The 18202-nt window shown below is 43.6% G+C and overlaps 1 protein-coding gene across 2 annotated transcripts in view; it reads right to left on the minus strand.

Moving 5' to 3' along the window:
• Palld (palladin, cytoskeletal associated protein) overlaps window positions 1-18202 on the minus strand; it is a 446518-nt gene that overhangs the window by 15345 nt on the left and 412971 nt on the right. The window contains exons 12-16 of one of the 2 annotated variants that reach the window (XM_051169959.1): window positions 12708-12843; window positions 9301-9399; window positions 8494-8544; window positions 7007-7228; window positions 6041-6190 (exon numbers count right to left, since the gene is read on the minus strand). In XM_051169959.1, the coding sequence (XP_051025916.1) occupies window positions 6041-6190; window positions 7007-7228; window positions 8494-8544; window positions 9301-9399; window positions 12708-12843 (658 nt within the window). Of the gene's footprint in view, window positions 1-6040; window positions 6191-7006; window positions 7229-8493; window positions 8545-9300; window positions 9400-12707; window positions 12844-18202 lie in introns of those variants that run through there. The other variant, XM_051169958.1, reaches the window with a different exon arrangement.

An 18202-nucleotide genomic window follows, 5' to 3' on the forward strand; every position in this document is an offset into this window, starting at 1 on the left:
CCACTGACAGCTTCAGGTGCACTGACATGTGCAATGCTGACTCGATGGTGGAATGCGTGTAAATTAACACACCCTCCCTGTGGTGTGAAGCCTAGGACACATGAGGAGTTTATATTCGCCAGTCATTTATGTAGTCAGATGGTCATAGAGATCAGAGTATAAATTAAAATTGCACTGTAACCTTGAATTTGGGAAAGCAAATATGATTTGCTTTTAAACAAAAATCCTCTTAACGTCAGTTCGATTTCTAATTTTCTTGTACAACTTTGGGCAATCTAAGGATACATAAAGGTATACACATATATACAAAGATTCTGTGAGGATTAAGCGTAAAAAGGAAACGGCTACCATTTAAATCTTTCTCCTCATAGACCCTTCACTTCTGTGTATATAAGTGGGAGGGGCTTGATCTTCACAAGGTGGGGTTATGTGTTTGATGTCTTTGCTGTTACTGGCTAAATATATTACTGTGTCAGTGAGATGGCTCAGCGGGTAAGTCAACTGCTGCCAAGCCAACAACCGAACTTTGATCCCTGGGACCCACGTGCTGGGAGGAGGAACTGATTCTCACAAGCTGTCCTCTGACAGCACACACACACTGTGGCAAGAGTGCACGCGCACGCGCCCACACACACACAGAGAGTCAGTATATAATGTAATAAAATATTGTAGTATGTTGCCGAGTGTCTAAACTGAGACGTTATATCCCTTCAACTTTTTCCTTTGGAAAGCAAACGTGGAGGGCTGGAAAGATGGCTCAGTGGTTAAGGGCACTGACTGCTCTTCCAGAGGACCTGATTTCAAATCCCAGCACCCACATGGCAGCTCAGAACTGTCTGTAACTCCAAGATCTGACATACTCACATAAACATACTTGCAGGCAAAACACCAATGCACATAAAATAAAAGTTTAAAGAAAAAAAAAAAAAAAGCAAACGTGGAGTTCAGCGACACCGTTGTGAAGATGCCCCCAGTGCACATCAGAAGGAAGTTCGGACATGAGGTCTGAACATCTCATTAAGAGGCAGCTCATGCGGAACCAGCACCAACTGACTTTAATCCTCTAGATAGTCCAGCCAACCCCAGACAGCAGCCACCAAAAGTAGGCTCAAGGACACAGTATTATACTTGGTTTTAACTTTCAGATTTCCGTCTGATTTATTAACTCACGGAATGATTGTGCGGTGAATGCCTAAGTAAAGCCTAGACTAAGACTGGATGCTAACATAAACACAACCAACATCCTAAATTTCTGCATTTAACTCAGCTCTGGGTTACATCTATTTCAAGGAGAAACAAAAATCTACTGAGTTTAAAGGTACAGCACAAGCAAGCAGTTTGAGTTGTTTATGTGATTCTGTGCGAAACATCCAGCTTGTAGAGGTTACTTGATGCCTCGTCACGCGAGGCCAGTTATTTACATGACGTGAAAATAACATTTATGTTTCGTAGTTTATGAGCTTAACTTGTGGCACACGAACGAGCCTTTGTAAACGCCGGCCACTTGTGTACATCAGGCAATTGGAGGAAACACCAAACTGCAAAACAGCCTCCTCAAACCTAAGGTAACCTAGCAACACAACAAAACACAGCAAAACACTCCTGTTTAGATTCAGCTGCATCTTGAAGACAGGCTTAAAGTCTGAAACAAACAGTTTTCTGTGATCTCCGAATTGGCAGTGTCTGGTGGAGTGTTGCACAGTCATGCTAAGCTGTGGGTTCGCTCTGGTCTCTGATGAATTCCTTGAGCCATCCACATGGAGTGTAGCACATGGCCCAGTTGGCATGGGTTTAGAGCTGTGTGTTGCATCCCAAGTACAATTTGGAGGCAGCTAACAATATCGAACTTGCTTCTTATGCCCCAAAGAGTTGTCCAGGCGGGAAACTATCGTGTTTTAAAACATCCTGCTGAACATCGGTATCTTCCTGTGTCCCCGGGTGTCACCTTCCTTGGCTGCCTCCTGTAACTATTTCCACAACTCAGGAAAGCCCTGGCTGCTCTGTCATGTTACTGAACTAATTTTTCCATTCTGATCCGTTCTTCCTCCTCTTGGCTGCTTCCCGTCATGTAGGCTACACACTGTGAGCTGTTTCCACTCTAACCCCAAATGCTTTCAAAATTAGAAAAAAAAAAATGGAAGAAACTAAAGGCCATCAGGGCAGCAGAGAGCTGGTGGCAGTGTTGGCCACCATACTTACTGCTTCAGAGAATAAATGTTTCCTGAGAGACTTGGCTTTGTGTTCCGATTTTCTATCCGTGTCTATTGAGGGCATACTTCTAAATCATTTAAAACTCACAAATTATAAGACCACGACGGCAGATCAGTATGCAGTAAGGTTATATGCTTGTGGCTGGGTAATTACTTCTCATGTATCCGCAGCCACAGAAGGTCAGGGCTGCCAAAGTATAGGTAGAAAAATGGCTGGTCACTTGCTCTGGTTTCAGTGCCACTTTTTCTCACTGTGCAGGGAAATTAATCTCATTATCTAGACATGATTCACAAGACCTAAATCTGGAACACCTGGACAGGGATACACCTGCTTCTGATGACCCAGGATGAATAGAAGGGTTTTTTATCAACCAGGTAACATGATCAGGAACTCCTGTCAAAACATCACAGTTTCTCCAGTCCGCTCACACATTGACACAACCTAGGTGTCCACTTGGGGGATTTCTGCAGACTTCTTTTATGTGCGCACCCCTTTGGTGTAGACTGAACAGTGAACTGAACATATGTGGGATGGGGTTCTACCTCAGATCCAGCTTCCCCTGCCTTCTCTTCACTGACACAGAAAAGGAGAGTCTTAGGTCCGTCTCTTAATGAAAGAAAACACATTGCATACAGTTTGAGACTCAGATCTGTAGGCAGCGGTCTAAGGATGTGACCCTAGTATTTTGCTCCTTCTGGTCGACCCCGAGCATTCATTATAATCACCCTTGGCTTAAATCATGGTGGGATACAGGAGTGGGAGGGCTGGGATTTTGGTTTGCTGATGTCATCTGGCCCACTTCTACCATCTCTGTATCTTTTCCCAAAGGGTAGTAGGTGAGAATTAAAGAGGCAGCTGATCTTGGGGGCTTAGCCTGGGCCTTAGAATGAGGGAAGGCATTGTTCTTTCCAATTGTCTCTTGGCTCTGGGCTTGTCGAGTGGGAGCGGCTTCCCAACTCCTGTGTGGCCCGCAGCATCAGCTGTGTTGTGGGTGTGGCCCTGTTTCTTGTTCACAGCTGTGGTGACTGTGGCACAGCTGCATGGGATGCCCCACTTCTTTCCCATGGGGGTGATAAAAAGAACAGCAGGAGGTCAAAAGACCACACAGCAGCAACTTTCTTACAAATCCCATCCCAATCGACTTGCTCGCTCTCCAACAGTAATGTGGGGCGGACCTCTCTAAAACTAACTGTCGACAACTTGGTTCCACAAGCCCTGCCAAGTGGCAGGCAGTGTCTTATGATAGGGGAATTTGTAACAATAATGGCATAATTGTAACATCTAGCATTTATAGAATGTTCACTGTATGTCAAGTAAACTAAGTGTTTTTACATGTACTATATAAATCCATATTATTATTATTATTATTGTTGTTGTTGTTGTTATTGTTATTATTATTGTTTTCCTTAGGAGGAAACTGAGAGGTGGCCTCATTCCTGAAGGCCATGGCTGACGAATGGGAGAGCCAGCACATACTCAGAGCTGCCAGGTGCTGGAGCATAGCCCCAGCTCCTCTCAGACACTGTCTGGCTGTGTCTTTCTTCTGCTTCCCTTCGCTCACTCCTTTCCTATGTGTACAGTGGGGCGGAGGCAAGAGGGGGCTGCGGTTTATACACAGGATTTGGGTAAGATTATATTTTTTAACTGAAAATTGTAATTATACGTATTTATGAGTGTAATGTGATATTATCGGTATGTGGTGCATATTGACTCAGCCTTTAGTGTCTCTCTTTAGCTAGTGACTGCAGGACAGTTTGTCAAAACAGTTTCTGTAACCGGACACACTGACCCTTGAGGTTGGCTGGTATCTTAAGCTCTGTGCCTTCCCTTGTTTACAGCGCCTTCGTGCACACACATCATTTGGAAGAGAGCTAGAAGAAGATTCAATTGCAGTTTCACATCTGCATCCTTTTGTTCTATAAAACAGCTTATTCCACTAACAATTTCAAACATGCTAGGAAAATGCATCGAAATTAGTAGCAGGAGCCAGTTCTGGCAAGTACTTAGGAGCACGGATGCCCTATAAACACTGCCAACCTTCCGAGAGGAAAAGTGGGATAGAGAACCCAATGAAAGATTCTGGATTTTGCTGAGTTCTCCAAATTAAAAAAAAAAAAAAAAAAAAAAAAAAAAAAAAAAAAAAAAAAAAACCCAAAACAGTTAGAAAACTGACAGTTGAAATTTGTTAATAGTAGGGGAAATATACAAAGAACAAGAAAAAAGGGACAAGTTCTACTTCTGTTTGCAATCACACCAAACAGGTACAGAAGCATTAGGGTATAACTTTCATGCCTGTGAGGTGTGTGTGTGTGTGTGTGTGTGTGTGTGTGAGAGAGAGAGAGAGAGAGAGAGAGAGAGAGAGAGAGAGAGAGAGAGAGAGAGAGAGAGGGAGAGAGAGAGGGAGAGACGTCTTCCTCAATCACTCTCTAGCTTACTTTTTGAGACAGTCTCTCACTGACTCTGGGACTCCATGACTGGGCTAGAGTGACAGTAAGCTCCACAGATCTGCCTGTGTCTGCCCTGCCCATGTGGGGTGCCTTCGCAACCCGGCTTTTATGTGGGTGCTAGGGATCTGAACTCAGGTCCTCGTGCCTGCACAACAGATGATTTGCTCTCTGAGCCATCATTGCATCCCTTTTTAATAATGGTTAGGATTCTGATTTTTTTTCCAGGATGGTGGTCACGTGGTCATTAGTGACAAGATTAGACCCTCAAGAAGGAGTGTTAATAGAGACACTTTCTGACAACGGGGAAGAGGTTGCTGTGCTCATACGTAATCTGATTATCTGGATAACTTATTTCCGTCTAGTTTTCATAGTGCACACACATACCTTTATAAAGAAACTGGTATATGGATAGGAAAAATAGTGCAGAAACTTTCAAGTCTTCAAGTTTTGCTAAAATACCATCGTCTTCCATGGTAATACGAGCCAAGCCTGACTCTGATTCACTCTGAGCATACCTAAAATACCGTCTAACGATATCTTTTAAAGTAATGAAACACAGACCAATATAAATGGATTGCAATTTTAAAATATGACTTCCTTTATGAATTATATAATAAACTCACTCATTTCAGTCTCCCTCTTTTAAATATGTGACTTATATATGTCTGTGGACTTATGGAAAATACCTTGTTACACGCTGACCTCTTAAGGCCCAAAATAATCTATTCATTTTCTGTGTCCTCTGTTCCCAGAATAGTGCTATATGAGAAAAGGAATCTATAGGTTTGAATAGAGAGCATGATGCCTGGCTAGTTATTAAATTCTAAGAAACAACTGCTTTTCTGACCCAAAATCCATGATCAATATAAGGATAACCATTTTGACCCAAACAAATTCTAAATTTATGCATAGACACTGTCATAGGTAAATATACTGACAGCTTCAATTCTAGACCAAGATTTCCGTTGATATTGTACATGCATTTTTCTTTTTAGATAGTTTATATGTGCATGCCAGTGCTTGGTCTGTATCTTGTTTTCCCTGGGTTATTTTCTTGTACTTAACTCTATTAAATTATACAGTTTATTCTTTTACAGGGTTATTTTCTATCTCCAAGCTTTGTCCTCCCTCCACTATAAGAAACCCTTAATAGTACTTGTAGAAGGAATGTGTGTATGTGCCAGGATCACTCCGATAGGAATTCTTGATGAAATAGATGCTTGCAAAACAAAGACATTTCCTGGCATTGAGAGAGATGGTTACAAGATGTGGGAAATGGTTTCATGGATTAAGAAGAAAAGCACCACTTCACCTTTTAACGTGGCAGTTCCTGTACCCAATCCAAGGCCTGACACGGAGCCCGGGCCTCCATCTGTTCTCACCTGAGGGTTGGCAGCCATGACCGTGTAGTTGCCGTCATCGTCGAGGGTAGAGGCTGTGGTGTGGAGAGAGCAGGTCCCGTCAAGGTCTCTCTGAATGGTGTAGTGATCACTCTTTGGAGAAATCTGCTTCCCATCCTTAAACCAATAGATCTGTGGAAGAGAGGCAGGATGAAGACGGTGTGTGTACTCTCACTGTTCAGTCACCAGCTGCCCGCTCTGCAGAGGGAGTGGCAGAATGCTACACCAAGTACCTTTGCAGGAGACTGACTTTTGAGCAATAAACTCAGGTAACAGCAAACTCAATCTCATTTAGTTTTTAAAAGGTGTGTGTGTGTGTATGTGTGTGTGTGTGTGTGTGTGTGTGTGTGTGTATGCATCTGTGCACTTGTAGAGGCCAGAATAGGGCATCGGTCTCCTGGAACAGGAGTTTGACTGTGAGCCACCTGATGTGGCTGCTGGGAACCAAACCCAGGTCCACCACACCCGACTTTTTCTTTCTTTCTTTCTTTCTTTCTTTCTTTCTTTCTTTCTTTCTTTCTTTCTTTCTTTCTTATTTTTGCTTTTATTTTTACTGTGTATTGGTATTTTGTGTCTGTGTGAGAGTGTAAAATCTTGGAGTTACAGACAGTTGTGAGCTACAGTGTGGGTGCTGGGAATTGAACTTGGGTCCTTTATCCCCCCATACCCTGTTTTCTACCTCCTATGTTTTTTAAAAATTGGATCCAACTCATAAAAATGATATTATGCAGTAAGCCAGAATTCCCAAGAATTATTAAACTAGAGTTACATTAATGTTCAGCTGATCTACAATTAAGTCGCTAAGGAAGCAATCCCTCGTAATCATGAGGTTTGATTATTCCTGATGAAGCAAAGGTGCGACTACAGCAATTCTTCATCTTCCATTCCTTTTTTTTTTTTTTTTTTTTAAATCACAGCGATGCTTAGAGAGTGATGTGTTTTCCTTACCTTTGGCTTTGGATTCCCAGCCACTTGACACGTGAAAGTCACGGGCATCCCCTCAAAGATCTTGTAATGTTTCAGCTTCGTCTCAAAGAAGGGTGCTGCTGCATTTTCCACAGGCCCATCGGTGTCCTGCACCTCATCGCCGGACTCGTCCACTGGCGAGCGCTCCAGCCTGTACTCTATCTCACTTATCAGCCTCTGCTCACAGCTGGAGACTCTGTACTCCTGGGCCAGACACAGAAGGTCCACGTCAGCATCTCCTGACTAGCAGCCCCCTCACTTACTAACAAAACATGGGAAAGTGAGGTATTTTTTACAGTGCACCATGATCTGGGCTCAATACAATTTCACAGGAAAGCGAAAAACATCTGGAATTGAGTTTGAGTGATATTTTAAAATCACCTTCAAGTCCTGATTCCCCCCTCCTCAAAACCACCACCACCGCAAATAAATAGCCAACCAAACACCCACTACCTTTTTTGAAAAGGGTGGAGGAGCAGTTTTTAAAAAAGGAAAGGCTATCTATTCTAAACTCCTAAGAAGGAAACACACTGGTCTCTTCTGTAGGGTAAAAACTGATGTGAGTGGCATGCCCCTCAGAAGGCTACAGGTACATGGGGGCAGGTGGCTGAAATGGTGCACAGAATTTTCTCAAATGAACAAGGGGAAGGTGGCGCCATGTTTTTCTCCTCTTACTTCTTTGTAGACACACAATATACATATGGCATAGGGGCGCCCTCCTAAATCTGCAGCTATTAGTTCATCTCTTAAGCAAAAGCAAGGTTGATAGGACAGCCACAACCTTGCTTAAAAACAAAAGTGACAGCAATACTCTACCAGTGCATGTCAGTATTGGGTGGAGCCTGCTGCTTCCTCCCTGAAAGTTACCGTGAACGCAGGATAGCCCACCGTTGCACATTCCCTGGGTCATATTAAGTAGGAGACCTTTGTGTTGTTTTGTTTTGAGACAGGATCTTGCTGTGTAACCTAGGCTGGCCTCAAGCTCAGTTACTCGGCTGTTTCAGCTTTCTGAAGGCTGGGATTACAGGTATGGACTACCATGCTACCTTAAGAGACTAATTATGCTTTTTTTCTTTAAAAAGGTACTCAACCTCGAGAAAGCTTATTGGCTTGAGAAAAGGAATACAGCAGTCTGAATAAAATTATGAAAACCACACACCATAAGCTGTCTTGTTTCATTTAAGGCCTACCAAATGTATTGCCTCACTCCAGGAGGGTAGCTAACAAATGAAACCCTTTTCATGCCTCATAGTTTAGTGTATTTAATCCTGAGAGAGTTAAACTCAAGTCTGCAGATAAATGGTAAGAAAAGACACATTGCAGTAAAGACATCCATCTGTTAATACATGAAAGGTTGCACAGTATTTATAACTGCCGCAGGGCGGTAAGGACGGACCCACAGACACAATAGGAAGGACAGAAGGTAGGTACAGTGGGAGACTGGACAGAGAAGAAGGACAGAGCTTAACCTTTTGACCATCCAGAGGTCCCCCCACAGAAGCCCGAGGAGCCCCAACGTCCTGTAAGGGCAGAAAACAAGAAGTGAGGACCAGCAGGCAGACACAGCGGTATTTCTAGTTTCCTTTGAATGAATGTGTGCGGTGCCAAAGATTGAGCCCAGTGAAACTTCCAGACTGAAGGAAACCTGCTCTCAAGGACAGGGGAAGAGAGGAGACATCACTCAAACTAAAGGCTGCTTTAAAGCTTTGGTGGGCCTCTTCGGCTTTCATCTGAGACTACATCTACAAATGCTAAAAGGGATTAATAGAACTCTAAAGCAGATTACAGCAGACACACAAATGACCTTTTTTTGGTAGTATCGAAGGCATAAGCTAGCCCCTGAGATCTCTGATGGCTAGTGTTTTATGATCACCTATGGAAAAGAGGGCAGAGGCTCCCCTTTCTAGCTTTGGTTAACAGTAAGAACATTATGGGGCATTTACTAGCATGGGTGAAAGTGGCCATCTGTACAATACCATTTTGCATTAAAGGATAGGACAGTTTGAAAAACACAGAGATCCCAGAAAGGAAAACACGCCGATAAATATCAGTAATATCGATTAGCTCATTGAGAGCGTCTAGTAATCACTCAGCAGTGTCAGGTGTATGCCCAGGGAGTGCCACTGATGAGGTCAACAGGACAGCAGTGCTGCCTTCCTGTGACTTGCCTGCTTTTTCGCCACACAATTGATCCCAAGACTTGAGTCCATAAGAGTGTGGGGGGAGAGTGGGCAGAATGGTGACTGTTTCTCAGGAAGTTGGGAGCAACGCAGTACCTGATTGGCTGTTGTTTCTTCTGGCTCCTGGATGTTGAAGACATTTGCGCTGTCGGCACCCAGCAGGCGGCGAGCCATTCTTTCCTCATATGTTAGCCTCTGCACACAGTAAGTCACAGGAATACAAAATTAGGGGGAAATCACAATTACGCATTGCTTATGGAAGAAGAATCAAAACATAAAATAGGGTTGGACGTTTTTCTGTAATGGGCTTCTCTTTAGCTGTATCCTAAAGCGTCTGTTTCTTCTCCTGGCTTCGTTTAGTTTGGCTTTTCTCTCCGGCTCCTGCTCTGTGCACTCTAATCCAACGTTGGGAGACGAGATAACTAACCCTGGCAGCTACTGCCTGAAAGGACCCAGATCCAAGTGAATGATAAATGACAAGGCTAAGACCACATACGACAGCTGTGTCGTCCTTATCCTTGGGGGTGGGGACCAGAGGAAGAAGGATGTGTTTAAAACAGCAGAGGAAGGCTTAAAGGAGATGTTCTGTTCAGAAGATTTCACGGGCTTCAGAACATCCATGTCGGTCCCAGCCAGTGACAGCTGCTCAAAAGGGCAGCAAATGGAGCACTGAGAGGAAAGAGCAGGCGTTGCTGGCAGAAGCAAACCCATCAGTCACACATGACACAGACTGTGCCCAACCAGCAGGAGCACGTGGTAGTTTGAGCCCACTTTGGCCTCCAAGAACACTGCCTCGGCTGCTGTGCAGTGTGAGCAACTTGAAGCAAATGCAATCCACAAAGAGTGACTACACATGGCTAATGTAATGACAAGTCCATGCCAAAGACAGCATCCTGCATCCTCCATCCCAGATGCGCACTGCTTGGCCATTGGGTGGAGGACCATGCTGTTGCTGCTTGTAGCAGTACATGGGTACCATTCTGCCAGGCCATTCCTGTGTGTAGCATGCTAGCAGTTTTGTTGTCTGTTGGTATGATTCTCATCCTTGAATGTTGGTCCTATATGCCTTAGAATTACGGTCCTGCGAGGAACTTTAGAGACTACAAATCCCTTTAGGGGCATTGTCAAACAAGTGACCAATTAGAAACAAGCAATAGTTAGTAGGGTAGAGTCTAAAAAAATACAAAAGTATAAGCAGCATTCTTTCAGATGAACCGTCAAACTTCTGAATGTCAACACAAACACTCTTTGACATTCTCTAATCAGAAAAATATGTTGGGTGAATTTACAGTTTCCAGTAATTGCTAGCTCTCGTCCCAGCTGAAACTGGGAAGTGAAACAGATCAAGTGCCAAATAGCCCTAAGGTTGAAATTATTTCATTTGCTAAAGAAATGTCAGGGGACAAGAAGAGCATGTCTGAATGATTCTGTTCAGTGAGATTATGCAAAATGCCTTGTTTTTTTATCAAGCTTGCTAACATGAGGAAGTTTAATTTTCTTTCTTTCTTTCTTTCCTTCTTTCTTTCTTTCTTTCTTTCTTTCTTTCTTTGAGACAGGGTTTCTCTGTGTAGCCTTGGCTCTCCTGGACTCACTTTGTAGACCAGGCTGGCCTCCAACTCACAGCGATCTGCCTGCCTCTGCCTCCCGAGTGCTGGGATTAAAGGTGTGTGCCACCACGCCCGGCGAGGGAGTATAAGTCTTCCTAATGTTCCAGTGGAGAATTTTATCATCCTTAGTGCCAGGCCTGTTCCTCATAGGCAGAAACAGCGACTGGACATCTATACCTTCACCAAGATGCCCTTCGCAGCTAACCTCACTTCACAGCTTCACAGTTTGGTTTCTCTGCCACTGTGCCGTGTGGAAACACACGCCCTTGTCCATAGAAGCCAAAATAAGTAATAGGATATTATGTAATAGCATGAACAACTCATTCGCGAATCCCTTTTTTTTTTTTTAAAAAAAAAAAAAAGGAACTTCAATTTTCTTTCCTAAACTATCAAATGTGGGACCGAGGAAGCTGACTATGAATGCGTACTTATTGTTAATATAAATTATGTATACATATATGAGTTACAAAATATATACAAGCCAAATAATATCAATAGTATGGTTGAGTTGTAGCTTATAGAAGTTTTATTTTTAATCCAAGAGAATCCTCATTCATAAGAAATACTTGAATAAAAAAAGGTTATGCTGGGGGGAGTTGGAGCGATGCCCTCACCTGGCTAGAAAAAAAGATTCCCATATGCATCGGCTTTAATCTTCCACAGGCTTTTTTTTTTTTTTTTTGACAGAAGCAGGGAAGTTTCCAGCATATGTGCAATGGCTGGTGGGGAAGTATGTCGTCCCTCTTGCACAGAGCCTCAGGACCCAGTGAGGCGCATATCACAAAGCCCACTAGAACCTCAGTCATTCTTAGCCCAGGAGCCCTTAATCATTAGAGTCAGCATCTGATCCTATTCTCCAACTTGCCAGTTAAACAGGGCTCAACCACATTTGTATCAATGTTCCACAATTTAAAAAAATCCCAGAAAACTAAAGTGTTTCTGTTCTGGAAAGGCACCTGAGATGGTTTTATACGGAGCCTCCGTCCGATGAAGAACCAAGCTTATTTTTCTGGTATTTCATGATAGAAGACAGAAAAGACTCTTCTATGTTCAGGCTACCTGATTTGTTAGCTTCTTCCACCTCTTTAAAAACTCTAAGATGAGGGGCTGGAGAGATGGCTCAGAAGGTAAGAGCACTGGCTGCTCTTCCAAAAGTCCTGAGTTCAATTCCCAGGAACCAGATGGTCGCTTACAACCATCTATAATGAAATCTGGTGCCCTCTTCTGGTGTGAAGACATACACGCAGGCAGAACACTAAATACATAATAAATAAATAAGTCTTTAAAAAAGCACAAAAACTCTAAGACGATGAGAAAAGAGTAAGCAAGCTAACAAACACAGGTGTGGAATATTTAAGTAGTGGACGAGCAACCTATTTCTCATCAGGTTGATGGATACAGTTGATAACCCACAGCCTTAAAGTGTTAAGTAGGTTTTGTTACCAAGTGTAGTAGTATTGCTTTAAAACTTGGAAAAAGATGATGGGACAGGCCTAATTGTGAGGTGATGGGGAGCAGTGTCTAATCAGTCAGGGAGGACAGGACTGAACCTCAACAGAGGTCTTACTAGCCCAGGTTACTCTGGATGAGAGCCTTTCATTCGAGTTCACTGTTTCTGGGTACCAACTACTCCAGACCACCTTCCTACTTCCTCCCGAGGAGCCACCTGACTAGGATGGAATCTCTGCAGATCCTTATAGCAGCATCATTAATCATTTGCTGTGGCTTCAATCCTAGCTGCTGCCAGTCCTTTTCTCTCTCCTACTCACTAAGAGGGACGCTGAGATTCAGAGAGAATGAAACAGTCTGATGGGCAAGTCTTATGAACGTGAGCCTGAGTGAACCAAGAGAGGAGATGTGGGCAGCAGGGAGCTTAAGCCCCACTTCTACCATTACCGGCTGGCCATTGTTCAGAAGGTCCTCCTTAAAGCGAAGCTTCCGTTCCAGGTCTTGAATGACAGCATCCTTGGTGCCTTGAATCTCTTCATCAGAGGCGATTCTAGCTGTTCTACTGGGCTTCTTTGGAAATCCCCTGCACAAAAAACACAAGGCAGCACAGTCAACTGCTGGACGCATACACAGGTCCAAGTCAGCATTCAAGCTCAACAAAGAGAGAGCCCACTGTAGCAAGACGCCATTTGTAGTTTATCTTTTAAAAGCATCTATAGCCACACACATGAAGATGCTTTCTTGGGAGTTCAGGAAACACTAACAAGAACCAGTTCAGGGAGAAGGTTCAGATGCCCATGATGGAGCATCTTCAATGGCTAGGGAAACGCCACGGACAGGGAAGGCCTGTGTTTCAACTCTAGGGAGGAATACTATGAAGTGAAAAAGTGATGCAGCTCACAGTCAGGCTTAAACAGACTCAGGCTTGATCTTGCGCACGTTCCTTAAAGTTGCTTATTAAATACACATACAATATATTAAAATGAATGCAATGTGTGAATGGTAAGAGGAGCTATAAAGGACAAATTTCTCGGATGATTTAATTTTTTTTCTAGTCCTTCGTAGTTCAGTGTATTCGGTGGTAAGACTTGTGTCATTATGAGCAATGCAGGAATACATGGGGCCAAGATATAGGGATGTAGGCTCAGTTGGTAGGGAGCTTGCCTAGCACCCACAAAAGCCTGGGTTCTATACTCAGCACATAGATAAAACTGGGGGTGTAATGCCTGTCATCCCAGCACTCAGGAGGTGGAGGCCAGAGGGGCAGGAGTTCAGTCATTCTTAGCTACATAGCAAGTTCAAAACCAGCCTGGACAATACAGTACTCTAAAAAAATGAAAACCCTTCATGTGACTATACACCTTATACACACAACACAAGGTGCATTCTACATAGAATTCTTAGCGTGTCTGCATTTTGAGTGTGACCCATCATCATAGGTGTTGTAAGTAGGAACATTCTTGCCAAGGATCACAGCAATTCCCACATTGTCCACCAGGGGGCACCAAAGCTGCATGCTGGATTGGTGTCTCCTGCTGATACGCAAAGGGCTGCTTAGTTCTCTGTCTCTACCCTGATCACCTCAGTGGGTAGAAATCGATGAGAGATGGAACACTATGTAAAGGGAAAATGAATGGTCCTTTCATTACCCTATTCAATATGGTTGAATTTTGAGTTAAAAAAAAAATAAAGCAAGTCACAGAATGCATATAGTACTTCCACTTTTAAAGAGGCAAAGTTGCTAGGGGTAGCGGCTCTCTGAGTGTATGGACCAAGGGGTCACCATGACCCCGAGGAGCTGTTTGTTAGTGGCAGATCTGCAACCTTATTCCAAACTTGATTCAATAGAAGCGAAACCCCGGGCCGGAGCCCAGCAGTCTGTATTTAATAACTTCTGGGGTGACTCCAATATAAGTGAAGGCTGGATAAACAAACACACATGGCTGAACTATCAAAAGCTGAGACGTATCAACTCAGAAATCCATGGTAGTGGTTAGCTTGAGGGACAGTCAGTGTATGCAGCTGGTGAAAAGTGACAATAGCGATTTCAAAGGGACAGGAAACAGATGTTTGGGTTTACTACTCATAAATTATTAATATACACATGCAAATGATATATGTTTTACAACAGGATATTTATAAATAATAATAGGAAGCTTACTGCAAATGTGTCGAAGCATCACCCACCTGACAGCATTGTTTACTAAGGTAAAAAGTGATGGGCTTACCAACTTCTGATCTCTTATGGCTCTGTTTAACCTTGCTGGCATCAGCATAAGCCTGGAGTGTGCAAGCAGAAAATGTGAGGACGTGTAACAGCACCACGCCCTATGCTTGGGGACGATGTCGGGTATCCTGGGGGCTGTGCGCCTAGTCTTCCCAGCGGACACTCTTCCCTATGGTCCACGCTTCTTAGCTTCCTTCTTGAATGTTCCATTCCTGATTCTGTTGGGTGTTTATCCTGAGTGCTTAGAGAGGAGATCTCTTACTACTGACGCTAGCTCTAAGCCAATCTGAGAATTTGTTGTTGTTGTTTTATTCTTCTAAGTATTAGTTGATTTAGTAGGGGTAGGTGACGTTCATGGGCCTCTGAGGGGTGAGTAATGGATATGGGGTGAGAAGGTCGTGTGTTCCCATCTCTAAGAGGAGACATGCTGGGAGAAACTTCCCTTTTTTATAGAAATATGCTGTCCCATCTCAGCCTTGTTTTGTAAGTCTGCAAACCCTGTGTATTTCATCTCCTTCTGATATTTACAGAGGAAAATATCCTACCCAACAAAACCCCTGTTTCCGGATCCATCTAGTTCAGTCAAATTTTGCACCTGCGCTCTAGAGTTAAACATTAAGTAAACAAGTAAAAGAACTGTGGCATCTTTAACTTTTGTCTAGTCACGGCGACATGATCCTGAGATTTAGGGAGAGGGGAAGATGCAGAAGGCAAGAAGCGAACTTGCTCAAGGCACCAATCGAGTCATATGAACTATGACTTAGAATTCAGATCTTAGTACCATGCAGCCCTTTAGTAAAAATACTCATAGTTTTCTGGGTTTCCTATATAGACTTTATTTCCAGTTATGGCATCACCTGAACGTCCCCTTGGAAACATGTCCCTAAGTCTATCCCATTGCCCTGCAAGCATCTGTCACACTGAGTATTCGTATTATTAAATGGTCTCTTTCTCACTGTGGCTGTTTTGTTCATCACAGAACACACACCCGGATGTCTCTGTGATAAGTGAAGACATGCGTTCTCTACATTTCTCTCCTTCTCGCCTTTCCCTCCTGGGTTGAGGATACGTGCGGCACACCATCTGAAATCAGATGCCATGTGAAAAGCCAAGCTCAGGACAATTTTGTTAAGAAAGCTTTGAGCCTGAGAAACAGAACTGCTGGCTTCTGAAGGCGCCTGGAAGACAAAGCAGAAGACAGCTAAACTCTCATGCGTGCGTGAACTGTGCACCCACGTGGTCTCCTGTTGTCACGCGGCCTGAGCAGCATAGCCAAGTTGCATGACTATGGATGAACAGCTTCTGGCGACAGAGGGAGTCTGTGCGCACAGCACAAGAGCCAAAGGCGTAAGAAGGTCAATGCCGAGACCAGACCATATAAAGGAGAGCTGGTGTTTATGGACTGTTCCAGCTGTCTGGGACAGGTAACACCTGTCTTTACTAGAGTGGTTCCTGCTGCCGAGAAGGCATTTTCCAACGTACTTGGCCCTTTTAAGGGGACTTAGGGTAACTGCTCTGGAACATTTCACAGAGAAGTCGTTTATCTTGGAGTGATCTCTGCCACTCAAGTATTTATCTTTTCAATAGTCTAACATAAGACTATCTTTTGGCCCAGATTTAAAAAAAAAAAAAACCCTTCCCACTGTACATTATGTTAAACAAGTCAATTGCATAAAGATAGTAAGTTTATCATTATCACGAAGCAGGGAATGGCATCTCAGGCCTGAAACCCGAGCACTCAGGAGACAGAGGCAGAAGGATCAACAATTCCAGGCCAGCCGAGGCCATGTATATCCAGACCCTGTTCCAAACCCCAATGAAACACGCAAGATAAACAGCAGCAGGAGGAAATGCACATAGTTTCTCTTTCCCTTCTAGTTATAAGGCATTTTCCTTTGCTTACAGAATCGAAGGAGCTCGCATTGTAGTGCTTTTGAACAATCACTGCTCTAATAAGAGCCAATCAGCTGAAAGATCAGCCTAATTAATTAATTCCACAAACATTTACCGAGTATTTGGCAAGACAGAGTGGCAGGTTAATCCACCAATGCAAATTCTTCTAATTCTAGGGAAACAACAACAACAACACAACAATAACAACAACAACAACCACCCAGTTGGTTTGTAAGGTAAGCTACCGAATTCCTGGGTGACATCGCCAAATTCTACACATTAGACATTTCATGTATAAAGACGAAGAAAACCAGCCTTGTCCTCATAGCCTCCCCACTGCAAAGACAGCCAAGTCCCTCACAGGGCTATTCTTCACCACAAACACTGAGTGACAATCAAGTTGGGGGAACTAAATTAAGGTGCAAACTCTATGATATTCTCTGAGCCACATGAGCAAAAGAGAAATAGAGAAGGAAACTGGCTGAATGGCCAGAAAGGACTCCCTCCATAAGAAGGGCAAGAAGATGAGGATGCTGACAAGTGCCAATCGTTAAAGATGGTAAGGAACTCGGTGTGAGTGACAGTTCAGGAGCAAGAACCTTTCTGTTACCACTAAGAGCTTCTCGGGTTGGGCTAGCTACCCAATGCCTATGTGCCTCAGTTTCCTCTTCTGTAAAGATGTAGGTGTTTACCTCACATGTACCTCACAGAAGGGCTTGCCAGCTGAGTTAAGTGAGTACCTGGCCTACTAAGAGAGGTAGACACAAAACATCCACGGCAAAGGTAAATCATAGGACAGAGATGGGCCAAGAGCAACAGAATGGATGAGGAGAAGGGTTAAAAAATACCCCCCCAAACCCAAAAAACAGAAGTTTTCTAGAATGTGCCCCAAAACCCCTACTGACTGTCTTTTCAGAATTCCACTGTTCTAGATGCCAGAGATTCAATACTGATGAAAATAATAACACACTGTGTATAAAATCATACTCGACAGCGGAGGTGACTAAAACAGGAAAGAAGAGAAACCAAGGACAGGACATGGGGTATAAGTGCCACATAGTATCAGGTCTATAGATAAATGGCTTATATTAGCATAGTCATGCGACATAACAGCTGAGGGTGTAAAGGGCTCAAAGTTTCTACCTGTGTGGAGAGCTCTGGAGCTCTGGGTAGGCAGTGTATAGACGCTATGGTCAAAACGAACGTCAACAGAGAGTCACTGTGAGCCATGACGGAAGAGGCAGTGAAGACATCACTCGTCATACATAGTTTAATTTGGAAGCTTTATAAATGGCTGGTGTGTGTGTGTGTGTGTGTGTGTGTGTGTGTGTGTGTGTGTGTGTGTTAAAGAAAAGTGAGCTGAAAACTGCAGATGGGTTTTAGAGTAATATGTAAGACTCCTGTTAGGAAACAAAACGGAGCATTTGGGAAGAGATGCAGGGAAAGGAAATCAGTCTCGTTTCCAGGGCAACGCTTTTGAAGCATGTGCTGTGGTTGTGGGTTTGCTTCTGCCCAAAGACTCTGCCTTTGACAACGGAAGAAGAGCCAGCTCATTAGGAAGAAAGAAGGTGGCTGCTGACAAAGGGGTGTTCGCTCTTCAGATGGTTTGTACAATTAAAAAAAAAAATGCTTATCTAAAGTACACTGCGCTCAAACTAGACCTGTTCCTAAAAATCCACACTCGGAGACACTGGCCTCCCACTCTATTTTAGTGTATATGCTAGGTCCCACTGTGCAAAGAGCACCACAGCGCAGCTTACCTGGGCTTTGACAGTAAGTTCCTTGCCATTTTAAGCAGTATCTATGTGGTTGGGGCAAAAAC

This window comes from Acomys russatus, chromosome 27 (assembly GCF_903995435.1).
Source record: "Acomys russatus chromosome 27, mAcoRus1.1, whole genome shotgun sequence".
Taxonomy (NCBI): domain Eukaryota; kingdom Metazoa; phylum Chordata; class Mammalia; order Rodentia; family Muridae; genus Acomys; species Acomys russatus.